Genomic DNA, 25,780 nt, shown 5'->3' with positions numbered 1-25,780 from the left:
GGTGTATTCATAAGTGAGTGTGGCCGCTAATCTTCCGCTTCAGTTGCTCACAGGACATCTGCCCAGACTGGGAGCATGGAGATTTGTAGTGACATCTGGTGCAGGCAAAAAGCTTTGCCACTGTGCCACCTCCAGACTTGGCTTTGGATGTACTTCCCTTCCCAGGCTTAAAAAAAAAAAAATAGGATAAAGAGAAGACAGGTGCAGTTGCACAATCTAGGAGGATGTGGAGCTGCAAAAGACCTGGGCCAGAGGAAAAGAAGAGCCCACAGAAAACCAGCACCCCAGTAAGTTCCTTCTGGTGTGCTTGCCTAACTGGAAAGTCACACCAGACAACAGGTGTTGCAGGGCTGACATTCAAGTAAAATACCAATGAAAAAATATAAAGCAATCATATTAAAAAGTACAGAAGTTACATAGACAGACATACAAGTCCCCCAAGCTCATGTCACTGCACTCTATACCCCAGTGTTACAATATCCCCATGGATGAATGAGCGGAAAATGCACCAGTTCTCTTTTTAACACATGGTCCAACTGTACTTTTTTTTGTTTTTTGTTTTTTTTTTAAAGCTAGGATGCAGTGTGTCTGTGTGCCTTTGTTTTGTGATCCCAAGAGAGCTGGTCTGTAATAGAATGAATTGTATATCTAGCATTCAGAGAACAGAAAAAAACAGATTCTGGGATACCACTTGGGGTCCCAACACACATGTTGAGCATGTCTTCTCTATATAAGTTATTATTTTTTTGATGTAAGATACCATTGTAAGTTTATATATGGGTTATTAGTTTACTCTATTTGACATATTTTACCATTAAATATATAAAGCATATTTTATATTCTAGCTTCCGATTATCATGTGTTTTACACAGGTTGGCGACGAGATGGTGACCGGGATGAAGTCTCAAGCACAAGAAGTGAGTCCAGCAGTATAAGAGAAGGATCTAGAGGCCATTCCAGAGGGAGAGGCAGAGGCAGAGGAAGAGGCCGGGGGAGAGGAAGCTATCACAGTATGTTGTGTTTTGGTTTTTTGTTTGTTCTTTTTTCTTTGGGGTGTTTTATATAAATGTATACAGTATATTACAAAATGATACAGAGGAAACTTGAAAATGACATCTTTATAATAAATACGGACATAAATTGTATATAATGGAAAAAAGAGAGAAGGTTGATACCAAATTGTCATCTAGTACGTTTCAGTAAAGGCTACCCTTTTAAAGGACATTTCGAACCAAATATTTTGATATATGAAGGTAAAGATTCCTTGTTCAGTCTTACTGACTTTTCACTGTGAGTACCTTATGGTTGAGTAATTTGTATCCCTTCCCCTCAATTAAAAAAATCTGTGGCCATAGCCCACTTCTTTAGGATACTGACCTAATAGTACTAGATGCAGGATCAAAGCAAGCAGAGCGAGTCTGTGTCACTTTTCCCTTCCCTGTGTTCCCTTCCCTCTATCAAAAGCCTTTGTAAAGCATTTCTATTACCTTGCAGGCATGCCAGTCTCACAAGTATAGGTTCGGTGGGGGGAGGGGTATTATGATGTGCTTGACATTTTATTGTTAATTTAAGTTGGCCCTTAATATTGTCAGAGGTCATTCTTTCTACACTAGCGCTCATTATACCAATTTTATTAAAATCTTAAGAAAACGCATTCCTCTTCAACTGCATCTACATTATTCTTGAACTTTGAATGTTTCCTGTCCACTTTCAAGTCAATGTGCTATGCTCTACATATTAACATTTTAAGATTTGCTGCACTAAAATTCCATATTCAGTTTCCATGTTTTAATGATTTATAGATTGTAAGCTTGCAAGCAGGGCCTTCTTACCCCTCTTTCTGTATTATCCAGTATCGTTTTATTACTGTTTGTTCCTAATTGTAAAGCGTTACGGGATTTGCTGGTGCTATATAAATGAATGTTGATGATGATTAATACATTCCCTATCTACCATTGCTCATGAGTTTCTTTTCAATGTGATTTTAGTTAGTATTTCATAACCTATTTTAATATTGGATTATAAGAATGGAAGTACTTAAAGCATCTATACATGTACTAAATTACCAACATTTACCTACCACTAACACTTTCTCTATGCCATCAGTTACATGAGAGATAAAAATAAGATGGAGAAGTTTATCTTGCCATGTTGACTTTATTTGTAAAAGCATTTTTTAAAAGCTTAAAATTCAAAATGTAATATATTTTACTGGAGCATCCTACTGCACTGTGCGTATTCCATTATTCCATATGTATTGGTAAAGGAGAGATTCCCTTTTAGAAATACTAATGTAACACAGAGAAATCTAGTAGATGCAGAATGTAACAAGATCATCCAACAGGCTGGTGCACATGCCCTGTCAGTTGAAATCACAAATTCCATGTTATTTGGGGTTTATTTATTCCTGATCTAACTTGAATGTTTTTTTTTTTTTTTTTCTCTTTTTCTTTGCAAAAGCTCACTATGGTAGTCGTGAACACAGTACAAGTACTGAATCCTTCCAGACTAAGCTTCCTGAAAATAGTACCAATATGATGTATTATTATGACAGTGGAACTGGGGTGCAGGTGTATCCTGTGGAAGAAAAGCTATTGAAAGGATACATTAAGCGTCAGATGTAAGTATAATCTTGTATGATGTGTTATGGTGGCTTTCTGTTGTGACCTCTGTATTGTGATTTAAATATATAGTATGTGTAATGTATGACCTGAACACTCACTAACATATCACTATTCCCTTGTAGTGAATATTACTTCAGTTTGGAAAACCTGGAAAGAGATTTCTTTCTCAGAAGAAAAATGGACGTTGAAGGATTTTTACCCCTTTCTTTGATTGCAGGCTTCCATCGAGTGCAGTCTCTGACTACAGATATCAATCTGATTTGTGAGGTAATGTCTACTGATCACTAATGTACACCACGTATATTACTATATTTCCTTTATGAAACGATCTAGCACCTGGCTATTTGCTTTTCCGGTTATTTTACACCCATGAGAATTATTATTATAAGGTGCCACAATGCTCTGCTGGACAGTAGGGAAAACAGGACATACATAAAACAGGAACACACAAGGTAGACATGAAAGGGTAGGAGGGCACTGCTCATGAGGGCTTACATTCTAAGTGAGCCACACTCCCCTCCTGTCTCAGCTGTGCCCTCTTCCAGAGTGGAGATTGGGACAGTTGTGAGGGTGCATTAGTGTGAGTAGTATAGGTGGGAGTAATAGATGGGTTTTCAGAGAGTGTTTAAAGATTATGAAAGGGATGCCACAGAGATGGGCTAAAAGAAAGCAGACAGACACAAAATAACGTTCTTACTGATGAAGCTCTGAGATTTAATATCATCATCATCACCATTTATTTATATAGTGCCACTAATTCCGCAGCGCTGTACAGAGAACTCTCACATCAGTCCCTGCCCCATTGGGGCTTAGTCTAATTTCCCTAACACACACACACACACACACACACACACACACACACACACACACACACACACACACACACACACACACACCAGGGTCAATTTGTTAGCAGCCAATTAACCTACTAGTATGTTTTTGGAGTGTGGGAGGAAACCGGAGCACCCGGAGGAAACCCACGCAAACATGGGGAAAACATACAAACTCCTCACAGATAAGGCCTTGGTCGGGGATTGAACTCATGACCCCAGTGCTGTAAGGCAGAAGTGCTAACCACTTTTTAAAAAAAAAAAATACTGAATTCAAGCAGACTTTAAGAATGATATTGACAGACTGTAAACAGATTGGTGGGGGGGTCATGAAAATAATTCTGTAAGGGAGAAAGTACCTAAACAGATTAATAGATATAAAAGATAGGGCTTGCGTGAATATTTTCACGGAAATTCTTATCTGGCTCCCAGAATAAGCCATTTCTTACTATTATTTTAACCTGTGTATATCAATTAATGATAATAACTTTAGCAGCCTTTTCACAATATCATTATTTTGGGGAGGAGCTATAAAGTTAAAATGGAACATTCCCTGACTGGTGGCTGCATAATTATATATTGTTAAATATATATGCACCTAACAAGCCTCTGGTTAAAATTCCCACAAAATATCTGTGATCCAGGTTATTATTTTACAACGTTTGTTCAGATCTAACCATCTAGTAGGTCAGCAACAAAGAGATTCCAATACATTTCTCCAAGCTAATGTATGTGATATTTGGATGTACACACAATCAATTAGCAGCGTTGTTCTCTAGAACAACGAGGCTGTGCATCATTACCATTACTATAGTAAATTCTCCAGATTTTTGCTTGCGGCTCATAGAACTGCGAGAAATTACCATAGTAACTGTAATAATGCGCAATCCTCATCTACCCCATAGTGTGGAAAGTTACTATAATTATTATCTTAGGCTTGGTGTAAGAGCACAACCTATTAAAATCTAACCACAAAGTCTAATAAGGCCCATTCTCCCATATACATTTTATGAGACAAGGCATGGTTTTGGTGGGTCTAGATCTCAAAGTATCTGAGATATTAAGATGAGATTTGGCATATTGATGCAGGACCATCTGGGATTACTATCCGTGTTTGTAAACTTGTTTGTGGGAAATCATAATTTAGTGCAGAGGGTGTTTTTTAAGACAAGCAGATGGTTTTTGTGTTAGAATGCAAATACTTGTAACTTTTGGGGGGTGGGTACTTTTTGTGAAACGTGTATCTGATGAGATCGAGTTGTCGCACTCCCTATCATGGACTACAGCTCCTAGACACCCTTTCTCTGTACTCTTTGTGTATTTGTGCTACTGTTGATTACTGAGGCAGAAGTTGGAATTCATACTCTATGTATGATGTTGCAATGTTATGGCCAGTTATGCTAATGTTGGTTATTTGTATCTGTCTTTCTTAAATGGAGCTAGGTGGGTTGTGGGTAAATCTGGCACAGTCCGGTATGTAGTATACAGATATGCAAGTTGCATCCCTTATGACCCCTCCTCTCAAACAGGAAGCCCATCAGAGCTGAAAAAGCATGGGGGGTGTCTGGGAAACCCTAGGTGTGCTACTGCTGATGCTTTGTACCAGGACACTGGTGTTGGAGCACCAGCTTCTGCCAGGTTCAGCCATTCTGTAGAGTTGGTGCTGACTCCATTGGTAGACCCACAATCCCTGACACCTTGGTAAGCTTGCTGGAGCAAGGAGACCTGGTCAGGAGTCCTATCCTGTTGATAGAGGGCAGAGCAGCTGGGACATTGAAGTTGAGGCTTTTTCCAAATTGGCAGTTTCATGCATTGTGGTCTAAGCGTCTGATTTAAAAGATTGGTGACTCACCTTCCAATCTATTTTTGCTATTCTCTATATTATAGTACTAGACTCTGTAATAAAAGTAATATTTCCTATTTGTCTTGCCTGTATGAACTGAGAACCCTAAGAGACCAGGATTATCACATTAGCTCCAGCTTTAATATCCTGGTTCATTACAGTGTATTTTTTAAAATGATTTGTAAAAACCTACCCCATGTTAAAAGATCAGAAAAGCCATAGTGTTGTGCATGTAAACTAGCTATCTTTGGGCATGCTGTAATAAGCTTCCAAAGCACAATATGACTGATTTTTCTCCACATCATTTTTTTTTTTTTTTGCCATGACTGGAGGTGTGATTCCGCTTGATAAACTATGTACGCACTGGTTTACGCTCTGTAAGTGCGACACTGCTGTAGTGCATAATGTGGGTGAAGTTGGGCAATTTTTGTAGACAATTCACTAACATGTGACTCTCTAAGAGATGTCACAAATTTTACTACTTTATGCACTGCCCTAGGAGTGGTCCAGTGGGAATTGAGACACTTCTAGCGGTATTTTGCTTCCATTTTGTGCTGTGTTGTCAGTGGGTCCATCCGCCATGGTCCAGTGGATCTGGACCATGGCGGATGGCGGGTACCAGCAGTATTTGGGCTGCCTTCCCTGCTCCCACGTATCTGTGAGTGGATGAATGTGCTGACTGTATTGTGCAACATGGCTGCTCAGACTATCAGTGGCATAGAATGCATGTGTGTAGGGGATGTACAGAGAATGTAATATAGTTCTATTCAACTGTAGCACTTCAGGAGACATCTAAAATATTTGTTATGTGACATCGGTAATACAGCAAATTGTATAATGGTCGGTTTGCAAATATTACTTTGTAATGAGATACATTGTATTGTAGTGGAATGTGGGAAATGTTGTTATATGCTATTAAACAGTAAGATTAGACATGGTTCACTATTGTTGTTTTTACTACTTTTGACAATAAAAAAAGAATATTTCTTTCAGCATACTGTGCCCCACTCAATATACTGGTAGCAGAGTGGCAGTTTTTCAGATGCCCTAAACTGCATTTCCAGTAACTTTACTAAGTTTAAAAGTCCTAATACATATTGTTTGTGCAACAGGTACTTTCAAACCTGCTGTAGCCTCACACAATGGTAACAGGATCAGTACTCGACAGGGGATCTTTGACTAGGCAGTTCTAGAGTCCTCCAGTGTTCTTGATGCTAGGATCGCCATGTAAAAGAGGGGTGGTTGATGCTAAACGACTCCTTAATGTTGCATGTTCCAGAAGTGACATGAGTGAAAGCAGACACACCATAAAATACTTTGATCAATATCGCTTCTGCTGTCAGAACATTACACAATGAGGAATCCTCCTTTGTCCACTTAGTTGTTGAACAGCCATTACTCTGAATTACATTTTTTACTGTTTTGTAAAATGTATTATCTCGCATTACTTATGTCTCTGCTTTATTAAATTTATATTTGATTTTCTTTTTTAGGCTTTAAAGGACAGTGCAGAAATAGAAATAATAGACCATAAAATAAGAAGAAAAATTAATCCAGAAATTTGGCCTATTGCTGCTTTTCCAGCTCAAGACTTGAAACGGACGGACTTTACTAGATTGATCAACTGTCCTGAGTTTATACCTGGAAAAATGAAGGTCTATCACACTGGTACTGTATTTATATTTAGCTTTACAAAGCACTAATACGTTTTTGGGGAAATATGTTATTGGCCTTAATCCAGTCCTCGTGAAGTAATAGGAGATGACTGTAGAAGAAGCTTTAAATAAGTTCATTCTTCATCGTGTAGTAGACAAAGAAATTATTTAGATTGTGTTTATATAAACGGCTTTTGTTTCCATATTTCAGACATTTTTATTTGTAATCTCCTTTTTGTTAGGATCTGCTCCTAATTCGCCAAGGAAGGGAAGTCCTCTGTATCAGGATGAAAGTAAAGAGCCAAGCAATTTACAAACTATGTCAAAAAGCTTATCGACAAGTTTACCATCCCTGGATTCTGAGCCATGGATAGAAGTTAAGAAAAGACATCGAGCATCCCCTGTAAAACCAAAGGTAAACTTGCGGAAGAGTTACCTGACTAGGTAGTGAGTAACTTGCTTGTTGAAGTCAGATACGAGGTTAAAATGATACCACTGCCCTGAAAGACTTATGTATGGATTTAGCAATGTAGGCAAATAACTGCTGTAGTAAATGATGTGCTTGGCACTTAATTCTCTTGGTGTTGCCATTAAGGAAATGGGGTGCCTAAAAAAATCCTTTGAAATAGTTTTTTTAAATGTTCATGTTAGATGAAACCGTAGCCACATGGGCACTCTTCTTCCATATGGTGGACTTGTCCTCATTATCAGAACAACCAAAATCTAAAGGTCCCTGGATATTCTTACACTCTCGTCCACCACAAGACATGAATACCCAAACTGAAAACTAATATCCCATATCCTTGCAGCTGCTAAAACTCAAATAGCCAAAAATGGGAAACCGGAATCCCCCCCCCCCCCCTCAATTTTCAGTCCTAATATTGCAGGCAGTACTCTTCAGATTCATGGTTCAGGTGGTGATGCTGACACCATAGTCTCTGTAAGATGTCCTGGACAATTTATGTCGCTTTGAGGAAATGTGGAGTGGTTCATCCATCATAAGGATGAACTGCAGTGACATGGATAACTGGCTATTAATAACTACCTTTTGCAATACATCACCTAAATCTAGAAGTCTAAGCAATAAGACTACTGATAGCCAGTGTTCTCAACTAGATACAGTCTCACTAACAATATACACATTTTAAATTTTCATTTTCAATGGAAGCAGGCAGCTTAATGCAGATTCACTGGACATACAAGCAGAATTCTTCTCTTAGCCTTGGTCACATCACCATTAAATCCTTACTAACAATATGATTGTAGTCTGATGAATTTGCACAGAAATGGTGCCTAGGTCCCGGTATACACAAACACTTGAACAATTAGCAATTTTAATTGATTTGCACAGGAGTGCCTAATTTCAACTTCTGATGCTGCGTCAGTAGTCTATCACTGTACCCTTCGGTTCCATGTTTACAATACATTAACATGCGGGGAGGAATTTGGGAGGGGAGGCAAAATTATATTAAGTATAACATTAACCTCTTTGAGAAGACAAATATGAGCATAACAATTTGACAAGCAACAGTGCAGGAATTCTCAGTAAGCTGATGTGCGGGAGTGTGATGGGAACAGATGGTCTGCATAGAAGACATTCCATGGATTCCACTTATCAGGGTAGAAGATGCTGATGTTGAGTATTTGAACCCAATGGTTTCCATGTCATAGCTTCTCAGAATTTTGAATATGATTTAAGAAAGAAGTAGAGAGGCTGAGTTTTTCTAATGCTGCGCTATTGCAGCTCTAGATTTGACCTGTTAGATATCTATTAAGCTTCTGGAGCTGTGGGAGGTAACGGTGGAGTAGAGCAATGTCAAGATATGGTTAAAGTCTCATGCTTGTGACCTAATTTATCAGGTCAAATATTTCTACCGAGTGACCCCGTGGATGATGGATCTCTTCTTTTGTTTTATTGGCGGCTTTTTTTATCCAAATTTACTACTCAAACAACTAAACGAAAAATAAAAATATCAATTTTAAGAAACACAAAGTAGGTTTAAAACAAACAAGCTTGTTCCATTCTCAAGTATAGAATACAACTGCCAGGCTTTGTTATACACAAGGCACCTATGCTCCTAGTGTTATGGCAGATAAGTGTTTGTAGTCCTGTTTGATAGCATTGTCTACTGTGAAATACCGGATTTTCTGGCCCAATTATACCCACTTCACACTGGCTGGCCACCTAGGGGTGCCTGACTATGCCAGGAAAGCCTACCCCAGTACCTTCTAAGGTTCGTATAGTCGCTCAGGCAAATGCAGTTAGAAAGTAAATACATTTATCATATTAAAAACAATCGCTACAATATTATATAAACACAGTAAATAAATGCCAGGCAGGTTCACCATGCTTTCTGTCCCTTACACCGCTAGTTTAAGGAGTTAGTCACCTGGCTGTCCTGACTTGATGACCCATGGATCTGCCGGTGTATTTCACTGGTAGAGAATGGCAGCTCAACACCAGATCTTGCACCTTCCAGGAATCAAATCACAGAATGAACATCTCTTCCCCCACTGGAGTGGCTCCTTATTTCTATGGTCAAATTTTCATAATGTTTTTCCCTCCCTGGGCAACCCCCTGGGTTTCTCCTTCTTAAACATTGGTGAGTTCTGGACTAGGGGGTTGGAGGGGGAATGTACATGAGCTGTGCTTCCACAAAAGATCCCTGCTTGGTTGCAGACATACTGTCTGGACTAGTCCTGTGGAGGAACAATGGATACTTGGTTTTCCCCCTCACCTGTATCCTGCAACCTGATCCTTACACATAACCCACCTGGCTTCGCTTTAAGGACAATGAATAACAGCTTCACTGCAATATCAATAATATACAATAAACAATATACATATTTACAATGAGTTACAATCAGGGGCGATTGGGAACTTAAAGTGGCCCTGTAAATAATTTTTAAAGTGGTCTCATGTGGGTGGGACCAAGTCAACTGGAGGTGGGGCCAACACAAAAGATTTAGAACTACTGGAATTTGGTTGTAGTAACATTTAGGAAAACCTGGATGTGATTACTTAAGACAGTGGGTCATCTCTAAAGCAATGCAGGGAAAAAGCTGCCAGTCCTGTGCTGTAAAAATACATGAATCCTTTTGGATGATTTGTGACTGTTTTTTGTTTCGTTGCCTACTAACACATCCTTCCAAAAATTCCCTTCAAAGAAACATATCTGACTTTTTTTTTTTTTTTAATAAGTTTAACTACTATGAAACATGTTGGCACAATTGTATTTGATCAGTCTGCCAGAGCAGCATATGATTATCTCACCGCACTGTTGCATCTTTCCCTGGCGTCCTGAGATGCAAACTAACAGTCAAATTTCTCTATATATAATATATGAATGTGTGTACTGTGTGTTTCAAAAAAGGCATTAAAAATAATCCTTATAATAAATGGCTATCCAGTGTGATCACCACAAGGGTGAAATTTTGCAAGCATCTGCAAGAAAACACTTCTTTTGTAACATTTGTGTATGAGCCCTAAATGGGCCAAGTGATTGCTGGTTATCATTTTAGATACATTTTGGACAAATACACAGGCAAAACGGTGTTCACTACTGTTAGTTGCATGCAGCTCTGCCTTCACTAGCAGTACAGTGTGAAGCAGAACATATCTCCCAACTGTCCTTGTTGTCGGATCAAATCCTGACTAGGCAAGACAGTCGGCCAAATTCCGGACTGTCCTACCAGATTCAGGACAGTTGGCAGACTGTCCTGCTCTCTCCTACCTGTTCTTGTCAACACCTGTGGCTGCTTAGATCAGTTGCTGCTTGTCTGGAGGCCATATTTGGGAAAAAAAATGTGTAAATGAAATTTAGAAAATTCCAACCAGCCATGGCATTAAATCAATAGCACCAACATTTAATAATTAGGCCTCCCTCCAATCCACACATTAAAATAATAGTACTCACATTTGACAAATGGATCTATTTCCCTCCAACCAACCCTGACATAAAAGTAATAGTATTCCCATTTAATAAACCTATTTCCCTCCCTCCAAACAGCCCCAGCAATATATTAATCCATTTACGTTTAATATAACCATTTCCCACAGCCATCCCAGGCATTAAATAATATTCACATTTAATAAATAGCCCTCTTTTGTAAACTCAGCCCCACATTCAATTAATGGCCCAAAACCACCCCAGCATTAAATTAAAGGTCCTGTCACCCCATCTTCATTTAATAGGCCACACCAATAAATTAAATTGACCCACCATCATCCCACAAATAAAATAGCGCCCATTAAATAATTAGCCCCCACCTAAACACCACCATTATATTAAGTATACCTCTCACCGAAGTGCTATTAAATCTACCCCCTTCTTTCCCTCATATCACACAATATATTAAGGCCCTCCACTCACTCACAGATTATAGCAACATACACCCCTTTTCCCTCACACATTATAGCAGCCCCCACCTCCCTCCCTATAGTTTGGTATAGGCAGCCCCCACCTCCCTACCTATAGTTTGGTATAGGCAGCCCCCACCACTCCTGCTCACTTGCTTACCTTTAGTTGCTCTGGCCAGCCTATCATCGGGCAGACAGGAAGTGATGTGAGACTTCCTGTCGACCGCATAGTACTCTGGCACCCCATACAGCAACAGGCAACCTAGCGATTGGCTGCCTGTTGCTGTCTACTGACCACCAATGTTTTTGATCGCCCCCTAGTACTCGCACCCTGTGCCGCCCCACTCCAGGAAAAAGAAATTAGAAAAAAAAAAAAGTGTTTTACAAGGCGGCCTTTGCCCAATCTGCCCCTGGCTACAATGTCCCCTTATCCACATGTAATTAGACACTGCAGTTGTACTCTGTTGACCTGGGGATCAAAAGCAAGAGCTATAAAAAGTACATGCTATAATCCACATCCATAGGCTGGTTAATGTGTTATCAAACTCATTTCGTCACATCTTCTTATTTGGATGAAAAGTACTTTCCACATTTTCTTATATATATTTTTTTTGCATTAGTATTCTCCTTGGCATTTATGCCCTTTTTTTTACTGGCCAAACTGATAAAGTACTGATCAAGTGGTGTATTTCTACATTGTGAAATGTTTTTTGAGATGCAATCTTTTCTGTTATGTTGGTTGTGATTTGTAGTGATAAAATTAGAATTGTGTGTAATATGGGACTACAGCTCTACTACAGACATGTTGTAGTACTTTAGTTCCACTTAGATTATTGAAAGTAGAACTAAAGTATAATATTTTCTGCAACTATTTATACCTGTTGTATGCAGGAAGTTGAAATTTCTCAAGTGACAACCAAATCCATAGCAACCGAAGAAGTTGAACAAGAAGAATTAGATTTCATGTTTGATGAAGAGATTCAGCATCTACAGGGTCGCAAGAACAACTTCACGGACTGGTCTGATGAGGACTCCGATTATGAAATCGATGATCAAGATCTCAACAAAATACTTATTGTAATGCAGACTCCTCCTCACCTAAAAAAACATCCTGGGGGTGATCGCACAGGAAACCACGAGTCTCGAGCCAAAATAACTTCTGAACTTGCCAAGGTTATCAATGATGGTCTTTATTATTATGAGCAGGACCTGTGGATGGAAGAAGGGGAACAGGATCATCTAGCAACAAAGGTATGGAGCACTCAACTACTCTGGGACAGCTGGAACATCTCACATCACGCTGTATAGCCAATAACAAGATAAACTTGCTCCCAATACTTAATAGAATACAGTTTATAACAGTTTTTATATAATTTTTTTAGAATACATGGCTGCATTTTACATTGATAACACTGCTCTGTGAAAGCATTGTAGATATAATGTGCTGACCGTAGCGCTTTTTCAGTTTTATGCTCAAGTATTCTTAATGTTAATTTTTTGAGGATTTACCTGTATAAAGACGTGGCATAGTTATTGGTACTACCAACTGCTACATCCAGATCAACATGTGTTTTTTGGTTTTTTTTCTTTTTTAAAAATGCTCATGGTCATTTAATAGCTTATTAAGAATTTCTTTGAGACCATGCGCTTGAAAGTGCTTCAATTTGGCCAAAGAAGGCTTATCTGCCACTATCCATTGACAAACCGAGGAAGAGACTTTCCTGACATTAGACACTATTATCTGTCCTGTTGGTGGCATGGTTTTCCCTTTTATACAAGTTCTAAAATGGCTTTCATTGGAAGCATTAATATGTAGTCTTGATTCTAGGCATAAATGCTGGAAAGAGATCACCTGGGATGGTTTCAGATGTGCTAACTTAAAAGAAAGATATGAACTAGAGTATATAAGTCCCTTTTGATTATGTAAAGTATTTTATCAAATCTCTCTCCAAGGATGATGCATCTAGAAATTTAACTTCTTTTGAAGCGCTCTATCATTGGCCTCTAAATAAAAATACAATATCCTTGCTTTTATAATAATCTGATAACTGATAAGTATTCACTAACCCCCATCATTTGTACCGCTGTTGGGATGTAATAATTTATATATGTAAAAATGGTTCTGGGGTCTAACATACATACCTTTTTGTGTTTGGTTATGTATCAAAAGGTGCTTCCTTTTTTTTCTGCTACAAATAATCAAGCTAAGTAGATAACTTGGGTGCAGATTAATTTAGGGAATGGGACAAGTGGTATCCCCAAGTGACACTTAGCTTTAGGTGTTTGGTTGGACCAAACACCCAGAATTTGCACTTTACCATATACCTCTTTTAATACTCTAGTTCTTTTATTTAATTTATAGTTTAATTTTCTATGCAGACAACTGGCTATGTATAATAAGACTCTAATTTAATGAAAAATGTAGTAGAAATATATGGATTGCTAAAGTTTGGACTACTTGTAGATGTAAATACAAATTGATAACTATTTTTCACCTCTCAGCAAGAAATAGAAAACTTCAGAAAACTGAATCTCATCAGTAAAGAAGAGTTTGACAGTCTTGCACCAGAAGCAGCAATGGAACCAAATCTTGTGCAGTCCCCACCAAATATACCCACTTTTGTTCAAGGTATTTTATTATGTAGCTTTCATGCTACTTTTATTTCATTTCATTTTTGTATTCTATACATGTATACAATTTTATTTAACAAACGTTTTATCTAACAGTTCTTCATACAGAGACGTATACGGATACTTGCTTGCTGCACTTATGCATATATTCAGCTTTTATGTGCTTTATCACATCCCACTTTATATTATTTCTTTTTCCTTTATGACTGCAGATGTAAAATGTGGGGTTTTGACCATAAGTGGCATTAAAAAGAGAACTTGATGATTTTTTTTTATAGTCTATCCAAACTTCATACACCATGGTTTTCTGTTTCAATATCATGACACTGGTTGACATTGTGTAGTTAACTATGTGTTTTGCCATTACTTTAACATGGACAAAACATTTATTGGGTATACATTCTTCGTCATCCTTTGATGTCTTTTTGGAGTTAATTGCTATTATCACTTAAGTGAATATCGTTTTTAAACATTCAGAAGTCGCATATTTATGGTCTGTTAAGAACTGGCAATATTCACCAAAACTACTAGACCTGTTCTGCATTTGTAGAAGTAATAATGTGTGAGCAGGATGAGTTTTATTTATCGTACTGCATTGCTGCTTTTAAGATTTTTTGTAAAAGGTGTCAAAGTCTAGTAGCACAAAGCAGTGGAAGATACTTTTTGGGTCTTTTTACAAACCATGTATTAGACATACACAAGATAAAATTTGCATGTTTTAAGTGCCATATGATCTAAATGCAATTTCTTACCCCTACAGATGTTCCAGAATCGCCGGTCTCCTACCCTTCTAGAGTACCCAAAACTCCACGTACACCTCGTGTGCAAAATCCCACCAAAACACCAAGGTTTTACCCTGTGGTGAAAGAAGCCCAATCTATTGATGCCCAGGTGAAGTGTACTAGCGCTTTTCATTTAATGTGATTTTATAAAAATTAGTTTTTTTGTTTGTTTTTTGTTAAGTAGAATTAGTCCATTAACCACCAACCTTTTTTTTTATTGTTTACACACCATTGCTTAGGCACTATGACCTCATGACTTGAAGGATAATGTTCAACTGTACACAGCAGTTAATGTGGTTAATATTAATCTGGGGTCTCCAACTAAGCATGGCCTATTGTGTCATATAATCGGATATGTGTTATTATATTCTAGACTCCAAGAAAGAGAAAGACCCGTCACAGCTCAAATCCACCTTTTGAATGTCATGTTGGTTGGGTAATGGATTCCAGGGATCACAGGCCACGAACCTCATCTGTTAGGTAAAATGATATATGTATAATGAGATTGACTGACTACTGCTAAATGATCTGGAGAAATACAATAGACTTAGACACAATGATAAAAAAAAAAAAAAAAAAAAAAAAAAATCAATAACACACAAATATTAAATGGACAGTTTTTAGTTTTTTCGATCTCATTGTAGGATACTATCACGTGCTTTAAAATGACTGAATACAAACTTGCAAGAGCTATCTATCCGAACACTAACTTCAGTAGTATGGCAACTAGTGCATTGGTTACAGAGTGTATTGAGTGTCTCTCCGTTCATTTTGTTCTGCTATTCTCTCCAGTCCTCCCTTTCTTCCTGATGTTTCCAGATTTCTTCTATGAACTTACCTCAGTTCCAAAAGGTCAAACATGACCTTTCGAATCGCATGCCAACTCTCTGCATTAAAACAGATGGAGACCAAGCATGCTAAGCTTATTTTAGCTAACAGCGTTTTCCTTAAGGAGGTAGAGATTGCTAGTGATCATACATCTGTGGCTTCTCTCATGGAATACCTGGATGAGAAGATAAATAGATGTAAGATCTTCATTTGAAGCACTATGTCTTTACTTTCTGAAACATGTGAGTGAATCTGACTTTTCAAGTGATCATATAAATAATGCAAAGAGAGCCTGCACTGCCAGGTGAGAGAGACCCAGCATATTGTACTACTTGTACACATCAACTCAATTAAGTAGAACATAGTCCACTTGACATGAACTGCTTTCCTTTGTTACCAATTGGCTGCAGATATTATAATGATCCAAGAATCTAAATTTTCCCACTTTAGTAGCTATATTCTTGAGAAAGATGATCCGTATATAGTGATTAATATAATCCAGGACACTGATGGCAGATGCATAATTATTGGAGGTTTGTTAACAAGAAAAAAGATCACCTTAGCGTGATGACGACAACACTTTCCCCAACAAGTCCGAAGCTGTCGTTGACGGCAGACTGGGAAGACCGAATGTATGAAAAACAGACCTGCAACATACCAGATAAATGATCATACCGGCACCCGAAAATGACATCAGTTTCAAGGCCGATAATAATAATCCTGCTCTTAAGGGAGTAATGCAAGGAGGCGCCGGCTGTTCAATGTAGAAACCTTTGTAAAAACTCATGCTAAATCATGAAAAGGATGTTAAAAGCTAGCTACTTTTCCAATACTCCAGCATAAGTTACATTGTTCCCTTAATTCCCACCTGTCAGAACACAATGTCTTGTGAGCCATGTGCTGCACATCTCGTTTACCCTAAACTCATGAGTGGATTGAATCAGCCCCATAGAGCCCTTGCAAGAAAAATAATTCTGCATATATTGTCAGCAGCCAAGTGAATAACTGTGAGGAGTTGGTTGAAACATGACCACCTTACTGCCACATTCCATAAAATATTATAGACGAGAGACTCATATTTTATTAGACACTCTCCCAGGTTCCCTATTAACATTGCTTATAGGAGTGGAGCATGGAGTACAAGACATTCCCTTACGCTTGTATAGAAGATGTAATATCTTGGGGCCTGGTTAGACTACAGTCAAATATCAAGCTATTACATTTCTAATCTACGGCACTGTATACCCAGAACCAGGCGAGTGTTTTGACATGGTATATTTGATATATTTCTGGTTAGTAGACTGTCCTTGTATTACCATTTCTTTTTCTTGTATTTTCTGTGCTTCTACTTACATTTAGACTAGATCATTTTGTGTTGTAAAAATTCTCTTACTCTATTGTAAAAAATTAAGATAAAACATGATTCTGTCCCTTTAAATGTGAAATTCCTGTAATGGAGTAATTCCATATCTGTAAAATGATACAATAGCTTTAGGCTTTGCTTAGGCTAGACTGCAGGCTTTCTCCTTTCTTGGACAGAATATTAAAACACACAGACTTATTATAAGCTTATGTAACTTGGGTTTTCTATTTCAGCAGTTCAAATGCTTCTCCTTCAGATGGCACCCCACTTGTCGGAAGCTATGGGTGCACCCCTCATTCTCTACCCAAGTTTCAGCACCCTTCTCATGAATTGTTAAAAGAAAATGGATTTACGCAGCAAGTGTACTATAAATATCGACGAAGGTGCTTAAATGGTATGTTCATAATACGTTACTTGGGACCAGGAGTAGATCTAATCTCTGTGCCTCTTTTCAGAATGGACTGAGAAAGGATTGAGACTAGAGATGCTGATATGACTTTTTAGTAAATGCGAACACACAACTTTTTCTCCCTAATTAAGGTAAAGTTAAAATTTAAATATTTTGTGCTTTGAATCATTGGTCCTTCCTTAAAAAGCTGCACAACCACCTATGGAAATATTTTCCTGACGTACCAGCTTCCCCTAGATGTAGCCCCTTGGACTGCTCTCTGCAGCTCTGTTTTTCTGAGGGCTTTGATGGTTCTGTAATACAGAACTAGCAAAGCAATAAAGCTCATCATCTTGAGGGGCTTGTGATTGGTCTTGGTGCTCACAACCCCCTGGTTTCAGCCATTGCAGCCTATAGGAAATAGTAATTTGTGTATTTCTAAACTGCTGGCTCATACATTTTCACAAAGGTATGGTTATTGGCACATGGGAATAGAGCAGCCTCACCTTGAATTCTATAGGATCGTGCATATAATCCATATTTTGTGATCCTCTCTTCCTAAAGGTTCCATAGTTTATTGATATGGCCAGGTGGAGAAACGGTTTATCATAGAGTGTTCTGCTTGCTACCTAAATCATAGTCTGTTACTAAATACTAGTGCTATACAACTATCTTTACTTCTGAAACTAGTGTTAGACACAATTCTGCAAAGAAAAATAGAACTCGATTATTTTGACTAAGGCTACAGAGCCAACCTAGGTTCAGGTAATCGGGGATAATGCAGCACAATTTTAGCAAATACATATTTTTAGGAGCTGTGTAATGCTGCAAGGTAATTTATTGTGCAGACCAATGAGTAAAATGTCCGCAGAGGGGTATATGAGCGGGAGGACAAATAATCTAAAGGGATGAACAGAAATATTCTACTCTGTGAGTACATCTTCTAGTTATTACAACCCATAAACCTGGGACTTTCTCTCCCTCTAGTGGACAAATGAAGGAGTTTCCACTGAGTAGTGTAAATTGGTATTTTATGGTTGACCAGCGAAATCATGCATAATCTCATCAGTTCATGTTATCCTTCGATATTGTTCTGTTTTACCAAACCTTAATTCTTGGATCATGGATTTGTAGAACCTAATGTTAACTTTGACACTAAATGATAACCTTTAATAATTATCAGCACAGCCACCGCATCATCATTGTCATCAACATTTTTTATATAGCGCCAGCAGATTCCGTAGCGCTTTACAATTAGGAACAAACAGTAATAAAACAATACTGGGTAATACATACAGACAGAGGTAAGGGGGCCTTGCTCGCAAGCTTACAATCTATGGGACAATGGTTTGATACACAAGGGTAAGTTCTACATCATATTGAATATTTGTCCAGCTAGAATGCAAAGGTTACAAAGTATTGAGTGGGCTGTATGTTCAGTCACACAACTATGTTGGTCAGAGGTGTTGTTGTCTTGTGTTACCTGTGTAGCGGATGGTAATAGAGTAACCTAGGGAGATTAAGTGGGTGGTAGAGGAATATTATAAACTTGTCTGAAGAGGTAGTTCAGAGAACGCTTGAAGGTTTGAAGACTAGAGGAAAATCTTGTGGTGCAAGGGAGTGAATTCCATAAAGTGGGTGCAGCCCGAAAAAAGTCCTGTAACCGAGAATGGGAGGAAGTGATGAGAGTGGAAGAGAGGCGCAGAACAGAGGTGTTGAGTTGGGAGATATTTTGAGACAAGTGAAGATATGTATGTCGGTGCAATTTTGTTGATGGCCTTGTATATACAGTTGGTAGAATAATTTTATATTAATTTTAGATTTGATTCATTGAAAAACAGGCAACCAATGTAGAGACTGACAGAGTGACTCAGCAGACAAAAAATGATTTGCAAGGAAAATCAATCTAGCCGCTGTGTGCAAAATAGATTGTAGGGGCATAAGTCTGATTTTGGTAAGACCAGTAAGGAGGGAATTATAATAGTCGATGCGGGAGATGATGAGTACATGAATTAAAGTTTTTGCAGTGTCTTGTGTGAGATATGTATTCTGGAAATGTTTTGTAGATGTATGCAGCATGATGTATATACAGAGTTGATGTGGGGACAAAGGATAGTTGCGAGTCAAGGATTACACCTAGGCAGCGAGCTTGTGGGGTGGGATTTATGGTCATGTTGTCAACAGAAATAGAAATGTCAGGCAGGAAGCTTCTATTGTTTGGTGGGAATATTATTAATTCTGTTTTTGAAAGATTAAGTTTGAGTTGGCGAGAAGACATCCAGATGAAAAGGCAGAAAGACAGGAACGCGAAATAACACAGATGGTGAGAGATCAGGAGAGGATAGAAGAATTTGTGTATCTCTGCATAGAGATGATACTGAAATCCAAAGGAGCTTATTAGTTTTCCAAGAGAAGTGGTGTAGATAGAGAATAGCAGAGGACCTATGACGGAGCCTTGTGGTACTCCAACTGATAAAGGAAGCGGAGTGGAGGTTGTTCCAGAGAAATTAACACTGGAAGAGCGATTAGATAGGTAGGATGAGAACCAGGATAGGACAGTGCCTTCAAGACCTAGGGATTGTACCGTTTGTATGAGCAGAGAGTGGTCAACAGTGTTGAATGCATCGCCCCTTTAAATTTTAGCTGCAAAGTTGCCGATTTCCAGCGACTTGCAGAAATCGAACTTTCATACATTTACCCCCAGGTGTCAATTACTTATTTTTACATTGAACTGTATAGCGGTCACAGAAAGCAAAATTAAAAATAATCTTCTACTAATGAGTATCGCATGAAGAAACTTGGTATTTGTGTTTTGTCTGACTCTTGTTTTTCTTTTTCTGCTAGAGAGAAAAAGATTGGGAATTGGACAGTCCCCAGAGATGAACACACTGTTCCGTTTCTGGTCCTTTTTTCTCAGAGATCATTTCAACAAGAAAATGTATGAGGAGTTTAAACAGCTCGCTGTGGAAGAGGCCAAAGAAAATTACAGGTAACCAATGCAGCCATTATTACCACCTCACATAGGAGATAAAGCCATACCTAAGAACAGATGCTCCACCCTGTCCTGTTTCTGTTTAATATCAATTTATATGGCATGTCCAATACCAGGGGAATATAATGGCATAGTGCAGATATTTCCACTTTTATATTGAATCATTTAAAGCGCAAACCCCTTCAAACCTATTTATCAGCATTGTACAGATGATTATGCAGCAAGCCCCATGTTGTCCCAACCTGATGCTCTCATCATCGTGTTAATTCAGGGCATCGATACAATGGTCCCTGCGTGATCGCTAGCGATACATTGTACATGAACCATCAGCTGCCTGAAGCAGCACTATGACGAGCAGGAGACAGGACTTGGGTACATTGCAGCCAATTTGCAAATCAAGTTCTCTGTTGTGGGAGGCTAATAGATACATGGGCTGAAACGGCGTGGAGAGTGTAGGAGAGATTGGACCTTCAAATTGATAAGTGTGTTACTTATGTCCTATGCATTAGTGTGCCCAAAGTAGAGGGATATTAGGATCTCTTGTCAGGTTAAGGCATCACAATCTTTAACCCTTTTATAAGGGTACACAGATCCACAAGTAGTCTCTACTGAGTTGTAAATTGCTCCCGCAGTTGTCTTCAGAACAGACTGAATTCTTCTCCAAGTGTGATCAACAAGGGGTCAAACCTCCAGCACAGGGATGCCGACCCTTGTCCACTCTAATATTTCCTTATGTTCCAATAGTTATTACAAATTAGGTGGTGATGGTCTCTCATCCCACACATCACACTCAATTGGATTGATGCCTGATGACTGTGGTGACCACTCAATTAGGCAATATTCATTCTGTTCCTGGAAGCATTCCAGGTCTTTTCTACCCTTTTATCGTGTAGCATAGATGGGTACACTGCTGCTATAAAAAAACACTTTGTCCAAGTTGTTTATGAGGATCAAAAGTGAGAGGGCCTTGCAAAGTTGTAAGGGATGCGATGGCGTTACGCATTCAACGTTGACTGAATCTAGTGGCCAATAGGTGTCAGATTTATCACTTTTCTCATAAAACCTTTGGTTCAGCCACTTTAATGGCCTTAGCCGCTTTCACTGAGAGGATCGCATTGAGTTGACTCCTCAGGGACATCAAGAGCTTTAGGGATTCCTCTGAGGAGGTCGTCTGATGGAGGGCACGAGTGGAACGGATTTGGGATTCCAAATTTTTAATCCACTTGCATTCCTGATGTCCTTTAACCGCAGAGATAGACATAAAATTATGGGCATCCCTGAGAGCAAAAGAGAAATTGTCAGGAGTAGAGTTAATGGTAAAGTACTCGGTAAGACCCTTGACTGTTTCGGAGCACGCAGAAGGGTTAAGTAACATAGTCTCGTTTAGTTTCCCAAGAGGAACGAGAAGGAGGAGAATACAAAGTATCTAGGAATATTAGATTGACTGCATGGGTCAGTGCGTGAAAACAGTACAATATCATTATGAAAAACCCTGGGGGAATATTTGGAACCCACGAAGACGAAGTCGATACGGGAAAGACCCGATGAGGAGCAGAATAAAAGGTGAACTTCCTTGTTATTGAAAATGGGAAAAAATGGATATTTATTTATTTGTTTAAACAGCAAAACAAGATGGGAGAGCTGGCTGGTGTTAGGGGTAAAGGCAGAAACCAGTTAATTAAAAATCATACCTTCAGGATCAGATTACAATGCTCAACAGTAAAAGGGACTTGGCTACAGATGAGGATGGCAACTGCCATTTGTTTAGTCAGTGCAGAAGAGAAAAAAAAAGTCTGTGGGAATAAATTAATCTGGAGCATAGTGTGAGGTAAGTTTCCTGGTAAAGAGGTGTGGGTAGAGGATGACCTCCAGGCCGCTACAAGTCCGCAGTTTAATGCAACAGAACCCACTTGGGTATATATATAGTAGTTGGTATATTTTTTTTTCTCCATAAGGCTTTGTACACACTGGTGTTTGAAATGAGTTTCAAACACAAGTAAAAACACACAAACCACATTGTGTTTATGTACATATTTCATATGTATTATTATAATGTGAATCTATGTCAAAACAGGAAGTTATCTTGTACTCCACTTTTGTGGACATTCTGTACAGTTTATTATGGACATAATCATTCCTGCACCTATTTTGGTCACACAGATATGGACTGGAGTGCCTCTTCAGGTTTTTCAGCTATGGATTGGAAAAGAAATTCAGGCCAGACATCTTCAAGGATTTTCAAGAAGAAACTCTGAAAGATTATCAAACCGGTAAAAAATAAATAAATAAAATGTATCTATCTCTGATCTATTGATTCCGGATGTGTTCTAAATCTGTCTTGTTTGTTCTTAGGCCAGCTGTATGGACTGGAGAAATTTTGGGCCTATCTTAAATATTCACAATCAAAAAACATGACTGTAGACCCTATCTTACAGAACCACCTGAGCAAATTCAAAAGACTGGAAGACTTCAGAGTTGATGTAAGAAAGAGAGAGAACTGAACTACCCCTATAACTGCATATAACAATCCACATAAAAGCCGGTCTCTCTAACTGAGAGTCAGCTGGATAATGTCCCACTTGGCCCCTTCCATGATTCTCTGTTTGTGCAGCAGGATCGGACTATGGGTGGCTTGACTGAAAGGTAGCAAACAGGCAATACTAAGAGACTTGCACCAATATGCTGACAATTCCTCTCCTGCAACAATTTATTAGAAATATAAACTTATATTTTTAGCTTAGAGACACTTGTGGAGAATCTGTACAAGTACTCCCAGACATTAGCTCACAAGCTTTTTCATATGACAACCCAGCTACTGCTACCAGCTTTCCTGGAAGCTGCTTCTCAGAAGTTAAACTGTGAGGAGAAAAGATCCTGGATTAGGCACTATGTAGGGTTAATAAGCAGGGGATGATTAGGTTGGGAGCAGCAGACTGAAGTTACAGGTGTGAGAATAAGTGTTGGCCCTAAAACCACTTTCACCAGTTTTGCAATATCCGTCTTTGCCTCTAGGAGATCACAGTAGCACAGGTTATGTTTTGAGCTGGGACTTGCATGATCCACCCAAAAGTATTTTTTCACACAAAAAAAATAATATAGCCTTGTCCAGTTACTTTTTGGTGTATTTTTCTATTGCTTGTACCATTATCTAAATTGATAGTGCCTCTGTTTGACATCTGCCTAGCCTCATTCAGAATGACAAATCATGGATTGTTATTTCTACTGCTCTGATTTAGCGTTAGGCTGTAGGCTGTATGTAGTTAGAAATCTGCATACTCAGGCACTCTGCCTTGCTTCTGACTGCATTGTCTAGTACACTTATCTCTCACTATGTTCCCTCCCATCAGTTTACAATTTCAGATGTCTTCAGTGCTGTCTGGAGGAGCGTTTTTGTTTTTTTTTGTTTTTTTGTTTGTTTTTTATAAAGCAGTAAAGTATGTTAACCCTAAGGTTCTTGATTTTAATTTATTTTTGACAGTTTCCGGGAATTATTTCTTATAGTTCTTTTTGGAGTTTTGGCAAAAACCACAACCTTGGTGACTATTTACTCCAAGTTCTTTTGGCTGCTTGCCAACCGTTTAGAGAGAGGCATTATAGCTCCGTAGGCGGGGTTATGAAACTACACTTAAGTCATGTAATTCGGGAAAATAGCATGGAGAGACCTTGAGTAGAAAAACATTCATCTCAATTCTAAATTGGCCTGCTGTTGTAATCGATTTGTCTCACGTACTGTGATCTGAATTCATTACAGCCTCCAATAGCTGAAGAATCGGCACGGCGCAGACATCCATCTAATTCTGCAGATGAAGATACTGGCCGTCGAAAACACCGCACCGGCTCCTCCAAGACCAGCCTTGCATCTAAACACTAAGCTGCTAGCTATGCTCAGAGCCGCACGGATTACCATCTCAAAAGCTGTGACAACAATGCCATCTATACGAACTATTGGCAGGGTACCTGAGATATGCCCAGGATAACAGATTATGCAGCAGTATTTCAGTTTAAGGCATCTCAGAGGCAAGAGCGGTGGCTTTATTAGCAAGACACAGACCAGTAACGCATTACTTCTGTTGACACAATGAAGTTTTAAGAAAGTTATTTCAGTTCTGATATGATGTATTGATTTGTTTTGTGAGAAAGTGATTTTATTATGAAGGCACCGGTAAGAGATGGTTTGTAGAATGTGCAAGTATTGGGATGCTGTGCAGGTGCTTTGAAGCATTTTTTTTAAACAAGCCATATTAGTACTATTTTCAGCTATTCATTACCAACTTGTGTGTTTAATTGTAAAAAGAAAGGAAAAAAAAAAGGTTTTGGTAATGGTAGGTTTTTGCTTATTTTTGGCATTTCAAGAAGTAGTTACATGTAGAAACCTGATTAGATTTTGGTAGACTTTTATTAAAACATTGCTTTATGCATGATGCTGATGAGAGTAAATATACAACATGCTTGTTCATTTCATCAAATAGTTTCATCTAAATGTCTTAATTGTGTTGTTCCTTATTACTACATGTTTAATGATCTTGCTTTGCCATCAGAATTACTTGCAAATATGTATTTTGACTAAAGAGCAATTTGTTTCCTACTGTTTATTTCCTGTTTTAGAAAAAAAGTTATTTGTCTCCATGAACTATATCTTGTGAGCAGCAGATTTCTATTTTTTTCTTCTTTTCAGTAATGGAAAAAGTTATCAATAGCAAGACACGTTTTTCCTTTAATGTTATTCAGTATTATTTTAATCTTGTACAGCCAGCTGTCGATAAATAAATGTTTTTCCTTTTGACGGCATACAGATTTCTGTCCCCATAAATCTTGCTCGTAAACTATGCTGTTAAAAAATGTGATACCGTTAAGGACAAGTAACTTTATTTGTAGTCCTTTTTAACCAATGTTAACAATGTGGTTTGTTTGAAATTTCTTTCTTGGTGTTGACTTGATGCACATTTTAGTATCTGCATTGTGTAAAATTTACACACAAACTCTGGGCTTTCAATCGGGGCAGCAGGTAAGTACAGCAGTCTGCGGAATTCCTCATTTATATTTTTAGCCAAACTCCCAAAAATTATGCAAAAGTAATTTATTTCTATTATACCTGTATATAAAGCATAATACAACTTAGTATTTTATTGCTTTGCAATAAAGTTGTGTGAAATTGTTGCATTTTTTTCTTTTTATAAAAATAAAACCTATATTTTTATGCAATTTGTTTGTTTCTTTTTTTCACACAGTGTGACAGTGATAGGTTCCTGTAAATGACTAGTTGTATATGCAAGAACCTACAGGCTTCAGGTTTTCCATTGTATTGTGCATATTTCCAATTAATAATTCCACCACTGAAAAATTTGCCATAAAAGAAAAGAGAACATGAGAAGGTATCAAAGTATTTAAATAGAAAGAAGAAACCCACAGCAGATTGTTAAATATAATGCTATAAATTCTAATCGCTGTATCGGGAGTCAATGGAATAGGAATATTACATATTCA

General features: G+C 38.3%; 1 protein-coding gene across 1 annotated transcript in view; it reads left to right on the top strand.

Annotated features, from left to right (window-relative positions):
* Positions 1-25,493, top strand: part of LARP1B (La ribonucleoprotein 1B) — a 46,130-nt gene extending 20,637 nt beyond the window's left edge. The window contains exons 7-20 of the mRNA XM_075199933.1: positions 873-1,010; positions 2,461-2,620; positions 2,747-2,891; positions 6,791-6,965; positions 7,195-7,367; positions 12,204-12,563; positions 13,815-13,941; positions 14,704-14,834; positions 15,099-15,205; positions 17,150-17,310; positions 20,149-20,293; positions 22,457-22,566; positions 22,649-22,776; positions 24,048-25,493. Coding sequence (XP_075056034.1) covers positions 873-1,010; positions 2,461-2,620; positions 2,747-2,891; positions 6,791-6,965; positions 7,195-7,367; positions 12,204-12,563; positions 13,815-13,941; positions 14,704-14,834; positions 15,099-15,205; positions 17,150-17,310; positions 20,149-20,293; positions 22,457-22,566; positions 22,649-22,776; positions 24,048-24,167 — 2,180 coding nt within the window. The 3' untranslated portion in view covers positions 24,168-25,493. The remainder of the gene's footprint in view (positions 1-872; positions 1,011-2,460; positions 2,621-2,746; positions 2,892-6,790; positions 6,966-7,194; positions 7,368-12,203; positions 12,564-13,814; positions 13,942-14,703; positions 14,835-15,098; positions 15,206-17,149; positions 17,311-20,148; positions 20,294-22,456; positions 22,567-22,648; positions 22,777-24,047) is intronic.
* Positions 25,494-25,780: the final 287 nt, after the last annotated feature.

Source organism: Mixophyes fleayi, chromosome 1 (genome assembly GCF_038048845.1).
Source record: "Mixophyes fleayi isolate aMixFle1 chromosome 1, aMixFle1.hap1, whole genome shotgun sequence".
Classification (NCBI taxonomy): Eukaryota; Metazoa; Chordata; class Amphibia; order Anura; family Limnodynastidae; genus Mixophyes; species Mixophyes fleayi.
Note: the sequence above shows the minus strand (reverse complement) of the source record. Positions and strands in the feature narration are given on the sequence as shown.